The 21856-nt window shown below is 44.4% G+C and overlaps 1 protein-coding gene across 1 annotated transcript in view; it reads left to right on the top strand.

Moving 5' to 3' along the window:
* CLSTN2 (calsyntenin 2) overlaps positions 1–21856 on the top strand; it is a 383732-nt gene that overhangs the window by 224948 nt on the left and 136928 nt on the right. The window contains exons 3-4 of the mRNA XM_028099076.2: positions 15980–16175; positions 16809–17017. Coding sequence (XP_027954877.1) covers positions 15980–16175; positions 16809–17017 — 405 coding nt within the window. The remainder of the gene's footprint in view (positions 1–15979; positions 16176–16808; positions 17018–21856) is intronic.

The raw sequence follows: 21856 nt of genomic DNA, 5'->3' as shown, positions 1-21856 counted from the left end.
TATGGTTGGATTCAGATGTACCATTTTATTGTTTATTTTCTGTTTAATCTGCAATACTTGTTTCTCTGTTGCTCCTTTCCTACCTTCTTTGGGATTGTTTGAATATTCTTTAGAATTTCACTTTGGTTTATCATTGACTTTTAGCTATACCTCTTTTCCTTTATTTTTAGTGGTTATTTGCTTTCTGTATATATCTATAAATTTTCAAAGTCCTCCTAGAATTAGTATTTTGCCACTTTGTACAGACTGCAGAAACACTACAACTATATACACTCACCACCCCTCTCCTACCATCTTTTATGTTTCGGTGGCCACATGCGTCATATCTATACGTATTATAAGCCCCACATACACTGTTAGAATTTTACTTAAAACAATTTTACTTTAGGGGCGCCTGGGTGGCTCAGTCATTAAGCGTCTGCCTTCGGCTCAGGTCATGATCCCAGGGTCCTGGGATCGAGCCCCACATCGGGCTCCTTGCTCGGCAGGAGTCTGCTTCTCCCTCTGCCCACTCCCCCTGCTTGTGTCCCTGCTCTTGCTGTCTCTCTCTGTCAAATAAATAAATAAAATCTTAAAAAAAAATTTTACTTTAAACAAACAAAAAACTTAAAATTTACTTTAAACAAAAATAATTTTTTTTTTTTTAAGAAACAGGAGGAGAAAAGTAATCTCTTAGACTTACCTAGATACAATTCCTGATGATCTCCCTTTATCCCTGCAGACTCATGTTTTCCATAATATCATTTCTCTGTTGCCAGGGGGAAAAAAAAAATTCCTTCAGCATTTCTTATATGACAGTTGGGTGGAAATGAACTAAAATGTTCATCTTTCCCGAGAACTTTCACCTTCTTTCTTGAAGGTGATTTTTCTTGTTATAGAATTATGGGCTGATAGAGTCTTTTTCCTTTTTGTCTCTTCAAGATGTTGTTCCCCTGTCTTAGAGCTTCCATGGTTTGTGACCAGTTAGCAGTCATTCAGATTATTGTCTCCTGTATATAATGCCATTTTTCTGTGGCTACTTTCTCTTCCTCTTCAGCTCTAACGTACATAGCTGTAGTTTCATCCATATTTATTCCTCTTGGGATCTATTGGCTTTTTGAGTGCATAAATATATGTCTTTCACCAAATTTGGAAAGTTTTCAGCCATTATTTATCTGAATATATTTTTACCTCATTCTCCCTCTCCTCTCTTTCTGGGACTCCAAAGACCTATTATGTAAGACTTTTTGATACAACCCATAGGTCCCTGAGGTTATATTTTGCTTAAGTATTTTTTCTCTTTCTACGTCAGATTTCTCACAAGTCGTCAAAGCTCTGTTTATCTCCGTGTAGTCTTTGTTTTCTCTCTTCTTCAAATTGGATACTTTTATATTGATTTTGCACACATTCACTCATCTATCCTATCATCTCCATCCTGCCCTGAAGTCCATGCAGTGAATATTTTATTTCAAATATTATCTTTTAGTTATAGAATTTGTACTTGATTCTTTTTTCTATGTTGTATTTGTCTGATGAGATATACATCTTTCATTCATTATAAGCATATTTTCTTTTATAGCCTTGAGCCTACTTACAAAAATAAAATAATATACTTGTTTGAAAATACAAATACCTGAGTTATCTTAGGGTTGGGCCCTGTTGTCTTTGCCCTTGGGAAAGGGTCACATTTTCCTGACTCCTCATATGTCGATGAAGGTTAGATTATATCCGGGATATTTTGCATGTTATGCTGAGATGACACTGGATTGTCATATTCCTTCAAGAACTGTTGATGTTTTGTTTGGACAGGCAATTAACTTAGTTTAACTCAAACTATAAACCCTTCCTTGCCTGCTGTGGGCAGCAGTTCAGATCTCAGCGCAGATGGCTTTCAGTCTGTCCTCCACATGCACAATTCTGGGGCCAGCCAGAGACTTGGATATTTCAACATAGAGTTTGGGCTTCCCCTTTCCTGGCTCACTCCTCTCCAGGAGCCCTCCCTCATCCTCCAGCAGCCCTGTCCATCTGGCCAGAAAGACAACAGGCTTCCTATCAGAGTGTCAGCCCCCTTGTTCCACCAGGGCTGCAACTGCCCTCAGGGCAAAGAATCGGAACAGAAAACTCATGAATATACTTAGTAATACTGAACTGTACACTCAGAAAGGGTTAAGACGGTATGTTTTATGTTATGTGAATTTTATCACAATTTTTAAAAATTATTAAAAATCCGAGAACTCACCCATTTTTAGTAGGTTTTTCTACTCCCCTTCCAAAATCTGTTTACTTTTAGTCACTCTCCAGGCTTTAGGTATTTGGGAGGGGGAGCTATTTTTCCAGGGTTGTGGGTATTGTGAGAGAGTCAGGGTGTTAGGAGCCAGCCCATCCACATCAGAAGCAGAATTCCTTAGGTCCCTCACTTGTACCTTTTACACCCCAAGTTTGCTGTCCTCCCAGTTTCAGGGAAACAAACACAGTGCATTACATTTTCTGTGAGTTTGAATTATTCTAATTAGAAAAAAATGTAACAAGAATACTGACATCATATGACCCGACATGCAATATATAATTATTATTTTATAAAATTATTATTTTACTATTAATATAGTGCTAATGTAATATTATTTAAATTTATTTTATAAAAATAAAATTTTCTTTATTAAAGAATGACACATGAATTATAAACTCAAATCCTATTGCCAGAGCCTTCTACCTTAGCTAATAAATAATAAAAGCCATTTATCAGTACATACATCTGAGTTTCTGTAAGTGACCAATGTGCTACTATTTAAATATGCAATATCATTAGAATTTCAAAGTATTTTCTGTTTTATAATAAAAGCTATCCAAAACATTAAGAGGCCATGCTAATTCAAGGCCTGACAATCAGCACTCTGGAAATGTGACTAAATTTGGCTTAATCATCTGAAGAAGGCCAAATGGGCTGTTGTTTTAAGAGGAAACATTACTCTAAATATTAGGAATAATGCTGAGAAATAAAAATCAGCATTAAAGCAGAACAATTCTACAATTACTGTAGGATGCATCCTCTGTACATTATATTTATTGCTATGGGAAAATTAGCTTTAATGATGTATGCTATTAATTATGTAGAGCAAGACTGTCCAACAGAAATATAATTCCAGCTGCATACATAATTATTTATTTTCTAGTAGCCACATTAAACAAGTAAAAAGTAAAAAGAAACAGGTGAAATTGACTTCAATAATCTGTTATATGCCCCAAATATCCAATATTATCATTTTGATATGCTATCAAATAGAAAATTATTAATGAGAAATTTTTCATAAAAAAGGTTTTCAAATCTGATGTGTATTTTACACTTATAACACATCTCAATTTGGACTCTGAATTTTCATTGGAAATATTTGGTCTGTATGTAGATTTCATAATTTATGGTTGAAAAAACTGATTCACATACGCAAACATACTTAAAAGTTTTTCAGTAACTGAATTGAGCAACTGTTCTTCAATGTACAATTCAAATGATAAAAATTAAATAAAATTTAAAATCCAGCTTCTCAGTCAAACTAGCCACGTGTCCAGTATTCAAGAGCCATACTGTGGCTAGTGGCTTCTGCCCTGAAAAGTGTGGAGTAGAGCATTCAAGAAGGTGTGCTTCAAAGAGAAACTTGCATCCTGTGCCTATCCAAGTTCCTAAAGACACTGTAGATGAGAAAAATTCAGAATGAGTTACAGAAAAAAAAAATTTTTAAAAATTGGGTGGAAGCAAACAAAGCCTTCAGTTTTGATTGGGTTAGAGCTTCTGACTGGTTCAATGTTGAGGCTGTTTTGACACTGAGAAAAAGGAGACAGGAAGAGATTCCAAAGATTTTACCTGTCAGTATGATCTATACCCTTTCTATTTTAATATTAGTCTTCAGGTCTTCCTCTGGTTAATTGAGGAGTTTATAATATTCAGTCTTTGTATCTTGAAAACTCATTAGCACTCATTAATTATTTGGTCCTCACAATCCCAGATTTCAAGATATGCTACAAAGCTGTAGTAATTAAAACAGTATGGTACTGGCACAAAAGTAGACACATAGATCAATGGAACAGAACGGAGAGCCCAGAAATAAATCCATGCTTATATGGTCAATTAATCTTCAACAAAGGAGGCAAGAATATACAATGGGGAAAAGACTGTGTCTTTGATAAATTGTTCTGGGAAAACTGGACAGCCACATGCAAGAGAATGAAACTGGAAACACACAAAAATAAACTCAACATGGTTTAAAGATCTAAATATGAGACCTGAAACCATAAAACTCCTAGAAGAAAACAGAGTAATTTCTTTGACATCGGCCATAGAAACATTTTTCTAGATATGTCTCCTTAGGCAAGGGAAACAAAAGCAAAAATAAACTACAGGGAGTACATCAAAATAAAAAGCTTTTGCACCATTAAGAAAACTATCAACAAAACTAAAAGGCAACCTACTAAGTGGGAGAAGATATTTGCAAATGACATATCCATCCGATAAAGTGTTAGTATCCAAAATATATAAAGAATTTATACAACTCAATACCAAAACAAACCAACAAGTAATCTGATTAAAAAATGGGCAGGAGACCTGAATAGACATTTCTCCAAAGAAGACAGGCACATGGCCAACAGACACATGAAAAATTGTTCAACATCGCTCATCATCAGGGAAATGCAAATCAAAACCACAATGAGGTGTCACCTCACACCTGCCAGAATGGCTAAAATCAAAAACACAAAAAACAGCAACTGTTAGCAAGGGTGTGGAGAAAAAAGAACCCTCATGTGCTGTTAGTGGAAGTGCAAATTGGTATAGCCATGATGGAAAACAGTATGGAGATTCTTCAAAAAATTAAAAATAGAATTACCCTATGATCCAGTAATTCTACTACTGGGTGTTTACCTAAAGAAAACAAAAATACTAATTTCAGAAAAAAATGTCTATCTGCTCCCTTCTGTTATGGCAGCATTATTTACAAAATAGCCAAGATATGGAAGCAACTCAAGTGTCAATCAATAGATAAATGGATAAAGAAAATGAGATATAGGGGTGCCTGGATGGCTCGGTCAGTTAAGTGTCTGCCTTTGGCTCAGGGTCCTGGGATGGAGCCCCGCATCGGGCTCCCTGCTGAGCAGGGAGTCTGCTTCTCCCTCTCCCTCTGCCCCTCCCCCTGCTCATACTCTCTCTCTCTTTCTCTCTCAAATAAAGAAATAAAATCTTTCAAAAAATTTAAAAAAGAAAATGTAATATATATATATGTATGTATATATATGTGTGTGTGTGTGTGTGTGTGTATATATATATATATATATATATATATATATATAATGGAATATTACTCAGCCATAAAAAAGAATGAGATCTTGCCATTTGGAACATGGGTGGATCTGGAGGGTAAAAGGCTAAGTGAAATCAGTCAGGAAAAGACAAATACCATATGATTTGATACACATGTGGAATTTAAGAAACAAAGGAAAAAAAGACAAAAAACAGACTCTTTAATACCAAGAACAAACTGGTGGTTGCCAGAGGGGTAGTGGGTAGGGGATGGGTGAGATAGATAAAGGGGATCAAGTACACACTTATTATGATGAGCACTGAGTAGTGTATGGAAATGTTGACTCACTATATTGTACACCTGAAACTACTATAACACTGTATACTATACTTCAATTAAAAAAAAAGAAAAAAAATTTGGTTCTATGGATAGCTCCTATTTGTGAAATCATGAGCCCTGTCTCTGATTGTAAGAGTCTTAGGCTTCTGGACACCTCAGCATCTCCTAAGAGTCCCTTCCTGCAGGATGTAGAAGCTTACAAAAACTTTGTTGGTGGAGATAATTGGAGAGTGGTAGAGGGCCCTTATATGTGTACAGGACTTTTTCATTCTCCGGGCACTCCAACGTCCATTATTTCCCCTAAAGGCCAAGCAGGAGTTAGCTGAGGTAGATGCCAGGTAATGACTATGGAGTGGGTCTGACTGAACTGAACCCAACAGCTGTGGACAAACACGATCCCTTCATTTTTAAATAAGACTCTCCACTGTCTTTGACAGTCCCCCATTCCTGCTGGCCAGTGAGGAATGTGTCTCTTCCCATCTGGTAATTGCATCCATGTCAGTAATTTTTGAGACACTGGAGTTGTAAAACATTCTTGGCAAACATTAAAATCCAACCATGATGAACTCGGTCACTGTCCTGTTCAGTGTGGTTTCCTTGCTCCCTCCCTTCTCCCGCCCTCTGACACCTCCTGACCTGAACTGTGGATACCCGGGGAGGTCAGCAGGAAGGTGGGACTAGGAAAGAGCTGTCTCATCTGCCAGGCACTGACCTGTGCTACCCTTCTGCTAGGAACAGAAGCCTGGAAACGCTGTTATAAAGAGGAAGGCAGGGTGGCATCTCTAGATAGGGTGTTGTCCCAGCAGAGATGTTTAGGCTGAAATTCAGTCCTCCTGGCAGCGACAGCGCTCCTCTGTGGTGGAGTGACATGACAGCAAACAACTGCATCTGGAAGGATTTAGAGGTGAGATTGACTGACCATCATGCTTTGTGTTCTCACCACGCCCAGAGTAGACACCTGTTACAGCCTTTGAGTACTTTATTGCACTTGACTCTTTGTACATCTGCCTCCTTTTCCTGTCTGCAAACACAGCTAGTCTCTGGTTCCTCCAGATCTTCAGCCGCTGGCCAGGCAGGTCAGCGTATAAAGAGATGCAGGTTGTTTTCACCGTAGACCCAAGTAAGTGCCGGATCCTTCGTAAATGCTCAATTAATGCGAACTGCAGTGAATTTTATAAATTATTATTCACTCCATTTCTGCTTATTATGCACGCCTAGGGAAGGTTTGCTGAGTGAATGATGAATATAGCACATGTTTGTACCTGGAGTCCTTCAACTCCAGACCGTTGGGCACCAGGCAGAGCAAATGACTGCCTGACATCTCTTCAAGTTCCACTTGACCTAACTGTGATTAGCTGACCCAGGGGGACTTCTCCAAGTCTCTCAGCTTATATATTACTTGTTGTATCATTTTTTCACTCAACAAACATTGCCAAAGAAGGAAAAATGCATTGTCTTCTTTGGTCTTCATAAATCTTCCAAAAGGAGGGAGATTTTGATTTCAGAACATAGAAAAATGACCTTTTAAAATTTATTTTTATTTTTTTATTTGAAAGAGAGAAAGAGGAAGCAGAGGGAGTAGCAGAGGGAGAGGGAGAAGCAGGCTCCCCACTGAGCAGGGACCCCCCCCCCGGGATAACTACCTGAGCCGAAGGCAGACACTTAACCGACTGAGCCACCCAGGCACCCTGGAAAATGACTTTTTAAATAAAAGAATATGTGTTATATTGCTCAATACTAAGTAGACAGAAAGCTATAAATGGTGACACCTCCCCTCCGCCTGAGTTCGGTGTCTAATAGAAATAAAATAAGTCATCAATATGCATTTAGCTACTTGCAGGCTTGAAAGCAGGATTTATTATCGCAATAATAAAAAGCAGATAGACCTTCACGATTCCCAGAGTGCTTGTGCATTTCGTGTGTCAGTGCAGCCTCGTGGCACTTTCAGGATTCGGTGTGGTCATATACTCAGTCGTAATGAAGAGGAATTTAGGAACCAGCCAAGGTCACACAGCTAAGAAGAGAGCCGGGACCCCCAAGAGAGACCCCAAGAGAGCTGGGTACACCCCAGATGTACCAAGGTCATCTGCCTGCCACCAGACACATGAGGGAGCAGCAAAAGCAATGATCCATCAAACCTTTCCCTTTTGCTTTCTCCTTTGGGACATTTTAAGTTTTTATCAGGAGCAAGAGGGCTTAAAATCAACTCTTTCTTTTAAGGTATAGATTTATTTCTCAGTTCAACCCTAACTTGATATTCCGGACATGATTGCCTCTTGATGTGATTAGTATTTATCCTTTCCCATTTTATTATACTTAAAGTGACTGCAGATGGCTCCAGGTAGCAGGGTAGAGTACACTTTACACATCGTAGCCACCCCCCCCCCCCCCCCCGCCCTCTGGCAGCGCTGTCAGTGGTCACGGTCTGCCACGTGCGTGTGCTGGAGCACACAGCATGCAGCGGACAGCAGGTGGCATCATCCTCCAGGTGGAGGCACCTCGCCAATCTGGAGGAGAAGCCTTTACAAGATCTATCATTTTCCTCAGGTCTGGAGCCATGGACCTAGCCTGGTGCTAGCTCCACCAGAAGACTAGAGTGTTTCTCAAGGGGGCACTATGGCCATTTTGGGTGAACTGGTTCTTGGTGGGCTAAGACTGGCCTGCTCAGAGCAGGATGCTTAGCACCCTTGACTGTTGCCCAGTAACGGCCGCTAGCGACCTCCAGCTGCTGTGACAAGCAAAATCAAGGAGGCAAACAGTGCCCACCCACCCCAAAATCCCGACCTATGAAGCAGTACTGGCCTGGATGAGATTTTGCAGACACGGGATATAGTCGCTGACCAGTGATGTTCAGGAAACCAAGGGTATGTAAGCCGTGGCTGATGGGTACAAGGTGTGTCATGGAGCAGACAGGTTTTGAATGATTCAAAATATTTTTGCTGATGAAATCATCTCCACGTTCAGCGTCTTCACTTCTCAAACATGAACAGGGAGTTTGCCAGAGGTGTGTGACTTTTCTTCGATATCATGACAGGGTTAAAAGCTGACATTTATGTAGGACTTAACTTCATAGCAGGCACTATTAAGTATTCTACGTGTGTTAACTCATTTAATCCTCCCAACAACCAAAATTGCAATGAGGTGGCTATGACTGATGTCATCCCATTTTACAGATGAGGAAACAGGCACAGAGAGGTGAGTGACTTGACCAAGGTCACACAGGTAGTTAACCAGAGAGGTAGGATTCGAGTCCAGCCTCTCTGGCTCCAGAGCCAGATTGTATCCATCCATGTTTGGATGAAGATCTGGAAATGAGGTTTCTTGCCCCGCCCCCAACATTCAGCTACGTAGGTGAGCTCACTACAAAGGCTTCAGCTGTGAGATAAAAAACATGTTGTGTTGCTCTGAGGTTGGGAGTTCTCTGAGAGATGATGGGCTGTGTTTTAAGCATCAGGAATAGGATATGGAATCATGATCTGGGTGGAAAGTGTGCTTGTAACTTACAAGAACAGACTTCTCAAGCTTTTTGGTCTCATGACCCCTACACTCATAAACATTATTAAGGACCCACATGAGCTTTTGTCAATGTGGGTTATTTCTATTGATGTTTATCACAGAAGAAAGTAATACTGAGAAACTTTCAAATCCTTATTTTAATTCACTTAAAAACAATAATAAATTCATTACATGTTAACATAAATAACATACTTTGACAAAAATGTATATATTTTCCAGAGCGCCTGGGTGACTCAGTCAGTTAAGCATCTGCCTTCGGCTCAGGTCATGATCCCAGGGTCCTGGGATTGAGCCCCGCATCGGGCTCCCTGCTCAGCGGGGAGTCTGCTTCTCTCTCTCCCTCTGCCTACCACTCCCCCTACTGGTGCTCTCTCTCCTTCGCTCTCTGTCAAATAAATAAATAAAATCTTACATATATATATATTTTTCCAAAACAAAATAAATTAGTGAGAAGAGTGGCATTGTTTCCAGTTTTACAGTCTCTTCAATGTCTAGCTTGCTAGAAGACAGCTAGAGCCTCATCTGCTTCTTCCTCAGTCTGTTGAGATACGTTGTTTAGAGGAAGCATGTGAAGAAAAAAATATGGCCCCATCTAGGTATGTAGTTGGAAAAGGAAGGAGTATTTTAAAAATCTTTTCAGATAACTGTAGATATTCTTCTCTGATAACAATACCTGAACTCCATAAGTAATAGTTTCTTAAAGGTTAGTTATAATAAGAAATCTGAAATCACGTTAGTGAACTTATCATATACTGTTATATTAAAATCCACTGGTCTGTCTCGCACTTGGAATGAATCTTTTACCCATCTGTGACTGTGTAATACTATACGTGGGTCATTTGGAAGATGTTGATTCACTGGCAAGCAGGTCTTTCAAAATTTGACGTAGTTCATTATACGGTATCCCATAGTCACATTCATTAATATCACTAACCATCTCATCACAAAAGTATTAAATTGTGAAAACTTAATGTGGCAGACACGAGTTTTCCAAAACTGAAAGCTCTAATCTTATCATTGGCAACAAATACTACTGGTTATTTTCCTTGAAGTGATGGGCTTATTTTACAAAAAAGTCTGCTGCGCACTCCAGTTTGAATAAACGTAGTTTGTCCATCAATCATTCTTTCAGGTAAAAAAGGCATTCTGTGAAAAAAGGTCCTAGTCCAACTCCCACGCAACTCACACAAAAGCTTTCCTTAGAGACACACTAGCATACTTTGATATGCAAGGTGCTTTACGGATGCTTTCCATTTTGTTACACAGAATATTAAAAAGATGTATACTCAAGGATAGAGATTTAATTAAATTAATACTATTTACTGCCTTATTCAAGTCATTCTCAAGTGAAATTGACTTTTTTTTTTTTGGACTCCAACTCTATGTAGTAAAGGATGCAGCTATGTACTACTAGGGCACCAGCATTTTTTTTTTAAAGATTTATTTATTAATTTGAGAGAGAGAGACAGAGACAGAGACAGAGATAGTAAAAGAGAGCACAAGTGGGGAGGAGGGGGAGAAACAGGCTCCTGCTCGAGCAGGGAGCCCGACCCGGGGCTCGATCCCAGCACCCTGGGATCATGACCTGAGCTGAAGGCAGACACTTAACTGACTGAGCCACCCAGGTACCCGGGCACTAGCACTTTTATTCACCATTGCTTTTATACCATCAGTGCAAATATCACCACAATGAAAAAGTCAAGAAATGTCTTAATGTTAATAGCATGGTAATTTTGACTCTGTGGAGCCCACAGCAGGAGTCTTGGGGATCCCAGCGGCCCACAGATCGCACTTGGAGAGCCACTGTCCTACACTGTCACACTCACCCAGTGATAAGCAACAAGAATGAACAAAGAGTGTGCTGGATTCCAAATCAGAGGACCTAAATCCGTCCTTGATCCACTCCTTACTATCAAAGTGACTTTGGATGAACCACTTAATCTGAGACTCAGTTTCCTCATCTGAAAAATGGAATCAACACAACCTATTGTTCAAGGGTATTCAAAGTTAGGCACCAAGTACATTCTAAAAATCTATTTCATTCACCCATCAGTTTCATTCATTTCCCCCAGAATCTTATGGGAGGACTTAAGAGACAGCTATGCCAGTGTTTGGGGGGTGTTGGGAGGTGCATGTCTGTGGAAGAGAAGGTAATCGTGAGATAGACAGGGGTGCCAAGGTGGGGAGCCATCATGCCCCACCCCGATACTGCGCGAGCCCCTCTTCTGGTCTGGCCTTTCAAGGGGGCATCTGGGGGAGACCGAGTTCAGCCTCCTGAGACCACGGCCAGTGCGGCTCACAACCAGAGGCCTGGCAGCCTGGTGCTACTGCCCTCACCTCCCCGCAGAGCCCATTGCTGGCCCAGTATGCATGCCCGTCTGTGTGCTGCTCTCCTACCCAAGAAAGCGTATCAGAGAGCCAGATTTTTGAAGTGATATTTTTATATGGAAACCACCACTTACCGTGATCATTACAAACTTCTACTTTAAGCACATCACCCCCCCCACACACACACACCCCCCACACACACTGCAGTCCTTTATCAATAATAACAAATTCTAGTGGCAGACCTCACAAAAGGTGGATACAGCCCAGTGAGTCACATACTGATGCTGGGAACTGCAGTTCGGTGCCTTCCTCCTCAGCATGCCATTCTGGGACCTTTCTTCCGCAGATCCTCTCTTGTGGTATTCTTAATTTGCTATTTGATGTCATTCTAGGTAAAGACAAATTAAAATGTTAAATTATGAGCATGAATTTTACCATTCATCTTTGTACTATGCAATGCCAGTTTTAAATGCAAATATAAGAGCAGTTAACTGCTGTGCAGAGTCTCCCAAAATTACAGAATTTACATTTCATAGCTCGTGTATGCATATATATTTCATTCTTCACCAGAGCAGTGTAAATGCCACACAAACATAAATGGAACTCAACTGTTTTTATTTTGCTTGGTCATGTGTCTTAAAACACCCCTGCCTTCCTTCTGCATTCAAAATGTGGTTCAAACAGAAAGGGAACGTCTCAGGGTGGTCAGCTCCCTGCTTCCTCAGTCGTAGACATCACACGCTTAACTTCTCACTCTCAGTCCACTGACCCTCCCACACACCATGAGCACTCTGGGATCCTGTGCTCACTGGGCAGCCTGAGCACTATATGTAAACGGAACAGCAAGAACAACGAATCTATCTCTTCTGCTCACGGACACGCTGCATTGTCCCATCAGAATTCATGTGCGAAACACAAGTTCAAACAAAAAATTATTAAGAATTTCAAGATGATGGGGGGCGCCTGCATGGCTCAAGTCAGTTAAGCGTCTGCCTTCAGCTCAGGTCATGATCTCGGGGTCCTGGGATCGAGTCCCGCATTGGGCTCCCTGCTCAGCGGGAAGCCTGCTTCTCCCTCCCTCTGACTCTCCCCCCTGCTTGTGCTCGCTCTCTCTCATGTTCTCTGTCTCTCTGTCTCTCAAATAAATAAACAAAATCTTTAATAAAAAAAAAAAAAGAATTTCAAGGTGGTAACAACAGAGATTTAAACCCAGCTCAGGATCCTCTTAAGCACAGAGCACTCTGTGGCTCTTGGGTCACATGCCCATGAAGCTGGCCCTGCCCATGGTCTGTGCTTCTGCCCCACGGGCCCTGCAGATCCCCTGGGCGAAGGGCCCTAGGGATCTGCTCCTCTGCCTGAAGCTCACTTGCCTCCCTCCTGGCCTGGGCATGTTCCTCTTCCTCCTGTGATCTGTTAGCTCAGCTGTCACATCCTTATGTAGGCCTCCCTGCCTGGCCGACAGGTCAGCACTTCCTCGGCCCCGTGGAGCTCTCCTTCAATCACGCATCATGGTCACCCTTCTTCATTTAGGGCCGTGAGGATCAGATCGCTCACTGTCCTCCCACTGAACTGCCAGCAGCATATAGGCCGGGACTAGGTCTGGTTTTGCTCCTCAGTGTGGCACCAGGGCTGGACACATGGTCCCTAATAAATATCCATGCAGTGAACGAATGAATGAAAAAAATGGATGACTGTTTTTGCAACTGGAGCACAAGTGTCAGATAAAGAGGTGGGATAAATGAGGGTGGCCTGGGTTCTCTCGTGTTTGTTCCCAAGAGGCTAAATCCTCTCTCAGTCCAAGCTGGTGAGACTACGTGAGCATCCTGTGGCCCTTGTTTACTTGCTGTCTCTTCTCGGTAATGAGTGCTTGACGATAGGCTGTCCTTGCTTCTTAAGGGATCCAAGTCCTTTCCTCTGTGTCTCCGGGCCCAGCACGGTGCCTGGCACTTACTTGGCTCTCAGAAAGTTCTGGTCTTTTTGAACTGAACTAAGCTGGACTTAGATGAAACGTGTGGCCCTGAGGCTTCCTGTGTCTCTCCCTCCCCTGTGTCTCCTTTTCCTCCGTCCTCTCCTTCCTTCTTGTTAAGGATTTCTGAGTCTTGAGAACCACTTTAGTGGTGATCAAATATTTCCAACAGAAAATTACCCTCATTTATTTTCGGTTTAACTCGACTCTTCAAAGAAAAATGGCCTGATTGGTCCTCTAATCATGTGGTGGTTGGGCACTCCAGAGACTGCCCCAGAACCAGGTTGGGCACATTGGTTGATAATATTGCCATATTGCCATTGATCTTGGGAATAGAATCACGAGGCAGGTACTTCAGAAGTTCATTCATTCAGCCCCAGCCAACTCGGAGCAGAAATTAAACAGGAGAACCAGACCAAACCTGCTGTTCCGCCCCGAGGGGCTGCAGAGCTAGCCTTGTCGGAGAGCAGGACAGCGACACCACTGATCCTGAGCAACAGTGGCGGAATGGGATCCGTCCCTCTTGTTAGGCCTGGTCTGCAACCTGCCTGTCTTGTCCATTATTCTGCCCCTACATCTGAGAAATGGCCAGAAGGAGCTGTAGTGAAAATGGAGTGCCCATAATGAAATTGAGGATCGATGAAATAATAAAAAATAAGAGCCTAGAGGTAAGATGGGTATTGATTGACCATCTCAGAAAACACTGTTAGTAAGAGATCAGGGCATGCTTCCTGTATGTAAAGTGGGGAATTTCTCTCCAGAGTGGGACTTGAATGGGAATATAGAATGCTACTGGAAGCGATCCCAGTGCAGCCCCCTTGAGGTTATGGGGCTGCTTACAGAGGGTGCTGTTGCCATGGAGTAGAAGGGGCACAGTTCAGGAGTTAGCCATACCTGGGGCTTCCACCGACTTCAGCTCTGTGACCTGGAGCAGGTGATAACCTCTCTGATTCAGATTCTCTTCCCCCCCTTCCTCCTCTACCTCCTCCTCCTCCTTTTTCTTTATAATTTTACAAATTGGGATAACACCCCTGCCCCCAGGTTTGCAATGAAGATTGAATAAGGTCACCTGGGTGGAGATACGGAGTTCGGTGCCTGGTGCGGAGCAGGGGTGCAATCATGTTACCCCTTCTCCCCACGGTGTCAGGAGACTGTTCCTCTTTGAAACAGCTGGCCACGCCTGGACTAGAGGCAAGAAGACACCTGGTTGCCCTCAGAGTGAGGACCCCCTTGAATTGTGCACACTAGGCCCCTCACCCTGGTCCCAGCAGTGTGGTGGGAACAATGTCAGACCAGGGTTGGGGCATCACAGGGTAGACACCCTCCCCCTACACCATGTCCTGGGCCATTTTATAGGTGACACAACTGAGACCCAAGGTCAATCTAATTTGACCACAACAGCAAGTACGTGGCAAACCCAGGATTTGACTCCGGGCCTCTGGCCTCCAAGTCTGTCTTTTACCCCCCAGTAGCCTAGAGCTGAGCTCTTTGCTGCCTGTGGCACGTGATGCTCCACACACACCCCACCGCCCGCACCATCAGTGGGTGACATGGTCACCCCAACAAGACAGGAAGAGAACGTGTCTCAAGTTTTCAGTCATTCCCAAGGCGCTTGCTACAGAGCTTCCTTGCAGTCAGGGTTCAAGAAATAAATATCCATCAATCGAGAAAAAGAAGATGTTTTCACGGTGTTATAATTTTAGTGCAGAGAAATAGTTATAATACACATTAACCCAGCTGAGGGGGAGAAGTGCATTAATTTCACAACATGTTCAGCTCTTTAAGAAGTTAGCTTTTCAGGCTCTACGGGGATTCTGGAACTCGCATAGACTCACCCCCACTGTTAGGAGAGAAAATTGCAGCTGAGTGGTGCCCCTCTCCCCACAGGGAAGGGGTGGGTGGAGAGAGGGCGGGGGAGCTGGCTGCAGCAACGTGGGGGCGTTTAAGCCAGGAGGACAAATTAGAGCAGTGCTGCTCACATTTAGTGAGCAAACAAATCACCTCACCAGGGGCCTGGTTAAAAAAAAAAACAATGCAGATTGTGATTCAGGAGGACTGGTGGGCCCTGGGGGTCTGTATTCTTAATAAGTTCCCCAGCAATGCTCTCGCTGCTGGTTCAGAGGGCAAAACACTGTGAAAGCTTTGGCCTTTTCCTTTTTCCTCTGCAGTCATTTATCTTTAGGCTGTGGGCAAAAATCCTTCTTCTCACACTGGGCAGAGGGCAAGCGGGAAAGCTGCTAGGAAAAGCAGCAAACTAGGACAATCAGCCAGCCGCCCCCCCACCCACCCCCGCCCCCCCGCTGCCCCAGCACCATGACTCCCCATTTTTCCCTGCTGGATATACTGGATGGGTGACATTTCTATGTGTGAAAGACTTCAATTTTACCATCCTTGAAATGAGCATGTTGGGCTGGGTCTCCGGAGGCCTCTTCTTCTAGTTTGACAATTCTTTGTGTGGAGGAAATGGCCTGGAGGTTTTGGGTTTGCAAATCTGGTCCAAGAGAAACTCAGTCTTCAGTCTGGCAATTCTCAGGACCCCCATTCACTGTCTTCCATCCTTCTGCAGGGGAAATTTGTGCCTTCAAGATCCACGGCCAGGAGCTGCCCTTCGAGGCCGTGGTGCTCAACAAGACGTCAGGAGAGGGCCGGCTGCGTGCCAAGAGCCCCATCGACTGCGAGCTGCAGAAGGAGTACACGTTCATCATCCAGGCCTACGACTGTGGCGTGGGGCCCCGGGAGACGGCCTGGAAGAAGTCGCACAAGTGAGTGGCCCGGCAGGGCTCCCTGCACCCCTCCCACCCCTGCCCACACTGCTCCTCAGGTGTGTATACCCGGTGGTCACACCACGGTGCTCCAGCCTGCTCAGCTGCCTGCCACTTCCCTGCACTCAGGTGTCACTTCCTCCGAAAAGCCTTCCCTGAGCCGGCCCATCCCTGCAGACCTGGCTGGGACCTTTCTCTGGGTTTCTGCCATGCCACACGCTTGTCTCTGTCCCAGCACTTTTTAGTTTGGGTTGGAACTCTCTCCCTTACGGAGTTTGGCTCTGAGCCTCACACGCAGTCAGAGTGGTTAAATTCTTACTGAAAGGAAGAGTGAATGAACAGAGGAGGAGTGAATAAGGGAAAGGGGAGGTGATCTCCAGGGAATCGGTGCCCAAAGCTGGGTGGCAGGGAAGGCCAGAGCAGGGGCGGGTTCATCCCAGGACCAGGGAAGGGACAGGTGGCGGGCTCTCTGGTGGGAGGATGGACGGAGCGCTTAGACAACAGCCATCCCGACTAGCTGTGGTTTCTGTGCAATCGTGGCGCCGGGACCGGAGTCAGTGCCCATGGGAGGTGTGGGAGGACAGCGTCACCCTCCTTTTACCGCCACTTCTTCCTTCCCGTGTGTGGTCCCAGGGCCGTGGTCCACATCCAGGTGAAGGACGTCAATGAGTTTGCTCCCACCTTCAAAGAGCCAGCCTACAGGGCGGTCGTGACAGAGGGGAAGATCTACGACAGCATCCTGCAGGTGGAGGCCGTCGACGAGGACTGCTCCCCCCAGTACAGCCAGATTTGCAACTATGAAATCGTCACAACGGACGTGCCCTTTGCCATTGACAAAAATGGTGAGTGTCCTGAGAGGCCCCCAGTGGGGGCGGGGAAACACCTCCACCACCCCCTCTCAGAAGGCCAGAGGGGGGCTCTGAACGTCCGTGGCAGGTGATGACTCCCTCGCCATCCGTGACCTGGGCTCTGTAACCCGGAACTCAGTCCCGCACTAGAGGGGATGGCCTCGTATTACTAGCAGCACAGCCAGGTCTGAAATCCCCCCAAAACACCTCAAAAACCTACTCAGTGCGTACTATCTGTAGAACTTGTAATGCCACACATCTGGATACTGAAGACAGGTTTTCTGGTAGAGTTTTCCAATTGCCATGCCATCAACTCGGCCATATCTGAGTCCCTTTCCTATATCACCAATTGTGACACCACCCCTAAGCCCAGTCATCTGCTTCCTGCTCTCAGACAAAAAAAAAAAAAAAAATGCTAAGAGAGAAAGTGGAGATTTTTGGAAACACCTTCTGAGCTTAGATTCATTTAGGAATCTTAATGGGCTTGCCAATGTCCTTTGGGAATTTGTACCGTAGTGAGAATGAGGAATGAATGAAGCCTCCCACCATACCCCCAATCCCAAACTGAACTTCCTGAACTGAAAACAGTCCTATAAAGCCACTTGTGTATTTCCCCATCACCATTAATAAAAAAAACTTATAGTGTAAACAGTCCAGCCAGAGGCCCAGTTGACTCAGCCCACTTTAAATGCAGTTTTCAATAACTCCATGTTAATCAAATGATAATGACTTGCCAAGTATTTTATTGAATAGCATGAGTGAAATAAGGCACCCCCGCTTTGCTTCAAATAGGATCGTATAGTACTGGCGCAAAGATGCAAAAGTTGCAAAACCTGAAGTTCATCTACTCTGTAAATATGGCCTGAGTCCTGGCATGGTGCTGGGAACTGGGAATGGAGGCAGAGTGGAACTCAAAACAGACATGGGCCTGCCCACATGGAGCTTACCATACAGTGGGAAGAAAGTCAAAATAACAAACAGAAAGTTAGGTGGCATCGAGGGTGAGGGTGATGCATAAAGCCCGCCATGAGCCAGGGTGAGGCAGAGGATTCGCTTGGGGCCTCTGGGTAGCCAACACCTAGAGAGAAGTAGACCATCAGTCACCTGCTTGCACGTCATCAGCGCTTCCGGTGCTCCTTGATGTCAAGACCCAGGAGAAACTTATCCTGTGAACCGGTCTTCTGCATCCTGAGAACTGCGGCAGGTTCTCAGGATGGAAGGGGATGGAAGCCAAGGAGACACCCTCATCCCTGGCCTCCCGTGGTTTATGATCTGCCTTGGATGATGAAAGCAACATTCATAAAACAGACAAAATAGTAATAAGACAGTTTCCTTGTAAAATGATAAAACATGTGGAAACCGGCGATTGCAAACCTGGACATTGCTAGGTGCTCACTGTGTGGAACACAGGATCAGTGCATGAGTGTGCAGGAGCATACAGGAGAAAATACTGGACTTTAAAGATTGGTTCAGGACGAAGAGGTAGGTAATTTCAATTAGTAGAACCTATCAAAACTGCTTCCTGATAGCTTTTCCTACAGGCCCTGTTATGTGGCCAGCTTGTCCCCACCACACAGACACATGTCTCACACACATCAAATACACACACACGCACACACACACACACACACACTCGCACACACGTGCACACACCACTCCTTAAAACACAAAACAACTGGTTTGTCTTTTCTGTTCCCCTGTGATCAACTGTGTGGCCCCCATCCACAAAAGCTGTGGAATTTGGGGAGTGATGAATCGTTGGTGAAGAGCAAGAGGAGACAAGTGCTGATCTCTGTGATGAGTGGTCAAGCTCCTTTTGACCTCCTCCCTTACTTCCGGAGAGTCACAGCCCAATGAGAGATGAGATGCAAATCCTTTCATCTGAGAGTAAACTGCCCCAGTCATGAAGATAATTACTCACCTTGATGAGCCATTTTGCTAACATATGCCAATTTATTTCCCTAGCTGTCTCATTAGAAGTGAGTAATGGTCCTTTGCCAAGCCTCTGCCTCCAACACTGGTTTGCAATATAAGATGAAGAGGAGAGTGGGCACTCCCAGGGAGTGTGGGCCCCCCGACAGCGAGGTTTACAAAAGCAGTTCTCCAAGTAATGAAGGCAGGACCTGGGGGCAGACACAGAAACGGCTGCTCGCATTCTAATGAGCTTCCCAGTTGGCCCTGATCCATCACTTCTCCCAGCGACCTTCTGGGCTCCTTGAAGAAGTTCTTTGCCTGCACATCAGAGAAAGTACTGCTGAGTTTGGGGTTCCCTCAATGAAGCCCCATGACTGCAGGGAGGTGGCTGCTGGCCCCTCCAACCTGCCAGGTTCTTTGTTTGGGGGGGAAAGACACGAAGCAGGTCAGGAGAGAGGATAGAAGACATTACGTGGATTCCGCCTGACCTATCTTAAACCAAAACTCAACCTCTTCCTATCAGAGGTCATCAGCTTCCCTCTGCTTAAATTCCTCCCCTGTGAACTCATGTCAGGAAACGCCCCTGCCTCCTTGTGGGGTTGTGAGGTCTCAGGGAAGCGGTGCCCGGGGATGATGTTCACAGGGTACCAGGCAGAGAGACAACACTCCATTCATGGTGCCGCGATCATCAGATATTTACCTGAGTGATTGGGACATGAAGGTTATTCACTCCCCATGGATTTCCAGGCTGAAATTAGGAGCAGGTAACTGAGTTGGTGACATCCATTCCTTCTCAGGAAGTTCTGGATTCACTTCAGATGGCTTTCCGGCCCCCATCTCCTGGTACTTGGCTGGTCTCTATGAGATCAATAGGGCCTAGATCCTTATTCTCATTGAATGCAGGGAAAAAAACTGAGTCCTAAAGTATAAAGAACTTGCCTAACAGCACCTGTCACCCTGGTGGCAGAGTTGGGACTAGAGCCCAGATCCCCTGAGCGTTGGCCCCTATGCCTTTCCACCAGTGATATTGTCCCCGAACTCCTCATGATGTTTGACGGGAATGCATGGCTCTGGTTTTTAATTTCAAAACTACAAACTTGCATCTGAATCCTGCATCCGTTATTTGTGTGTGTGTGTGTGTGTGTGTGTGTGTGTGTGTGTGTGTGAGAGAGAGAGAGAGAGAGAGAGAGAGAGAGAGAGAGAGAGGGAAAGGGAGAGATCTTTGACAAGTTACTTAACCCTTGCCTCAGATCCTCGTCAGTAAAATGGGGATGAAATACCACGCTAAGTACCGTGCCTGTGCGAGAGGTCGGGCGCTCTGCCAGCAAGGCTCTCACTGGCACACGAGGCACACAAACCAAGCCCTCGGCCCCATCGGGGATGACCAAAGGGAGCAACTGTGTGGTCCCCAGGCAGCTTCTCTTTGGCAGCAGGCTGCCCTGGTGAGTCATGGGACTCTGTCGCCTCTGGGCAAAGTGCACCCTAGAGTCTGCTTAAAGTAAATGAAAACATTTCCTTTCCATCGGAATAGAAAAGTAACGCATGCCCTTTGTAGGAAATTTGGAAAGCGTAGAAAAGTGGGAAGAAGGAAATAAATCACCTGTAATCCCACCAAAGATAGCCATTATTGACAGTCCACCACTACTTTTTCTGTGAAGTTTTTTAACAAAAGTAAGGCCACACTTTCCTTGTTTTTCTCTATCCTCCCTTTTTCGCTTAATATTCAATTATATGGATTTTTTTCCACCCTTAAGAATACTTCAGAATTACCACTTTTGGTGCTAAAATCATCCCATCTGATGCAGAGACTCCTTTGCTTAGCTCTTCCCATACTAGCAGACATCCAGTTTATTATTTTTTGCTGTAAGAAATAATGCTTAGAGGAATATATTTGCACCTGTATCTGCAATTTTTGTCATTCTCCCGGAATCGGTTTCTTAGATGTGGAATTGCGTGCCCAAAAGGCATGAGCAATTGCAAAGTGACTAGCCTATATAACTTTCCAAAGGGGTTATTCCAATTTAAATCCCATTGGAAGGAGAGTGCAGGTCAGTCAGCATGCCGGTCTCATTGTCCTTCTACGCTGCCTCAGTTTTAAAATACCCTCACTAGTGGGGCACCTGGGTGGCTCAGTCAGCTAAGCATCTGCCTTCAGTTCAGGTCATGATCAGGACCGAGCCCCACGTCAAGCTCCCTGCTTCTCCCTCTCCCTCTGCTGCTCGCCCTGCTTGTGCTCTCTCTCTTTCTCTGCCAAAATAAATAAATAAAACCTTTAAAAAAATAAAATAATAAAATAAAATACCCTCACTAATATGCAAGGTAGGTACTGATTGTTCTTTGAGAGCTAGCTTCCACAGGTTCATTTGGACCAGAGAAACAGGCCCAGGAGTCCCTACTCACCGGGGCTGACCGTGGCCTCAGGTCTCCTAAGGAGACACTACTAGGAGAAATCTTTCAAAAGTGGGGAAAATAATGCAGTTGTAACAGAAGCAAACGGGTGGCTTTTTGAGCTTCCAAACATTTTTAAATGTGTGCTTGTCCGAATAGGACTCTGCCCGGCACAATCATCGGTCACAACGTTAGACAGGTATATTTGACCCAAGGCTTCAAATTCCAAGCTGCAAAACCCATTGTCACATGCATGAAGCAGGTGGTGGCAGAGAAAGCACATTCGTTTCTGGGACAGTTTCACTAGGACTTGCGAGGGTGCGCCACTGCCACACACAGGGCCAGGGATTGCGGCCTGTGTGTTTATTTTTCTACCCCGGTCAGTAGTGCTTGGTCTGCTTGATGTCACATGGCTGGTAAGCCCTGAGCCTTCCTCTTTCGAACGGCAGATCTTTTGAAAGCCATTTAACTTTAAAGAAAGGGAAAGTTAAAACTTTTTGTTCAAAATTCAATTTGATGTTGCTGAAACCT

The sequence above is a fragment of the Eumetopias jubatus genome, unplaced genomic scaffold (assembly GCF_037043125.1).
Source record: "Eumetopias jubatus isolate StellerSeaLion01/CBP00866 unplaced genomic scaffold, mEumJub1_p1.0 scaffold_1, whole genome shotgun sequence".
Lineage (NCBI taxonomy): Eukaryota > Metazoa > Chordata > Mammalia > Carnivora > Otariidae > Eumetopias > Eumetopias jubatus.
Note: the sequence above shows the minus strand (reverse complement) of the source record. Positions and strands in the feature narration are given on the sequence as shown.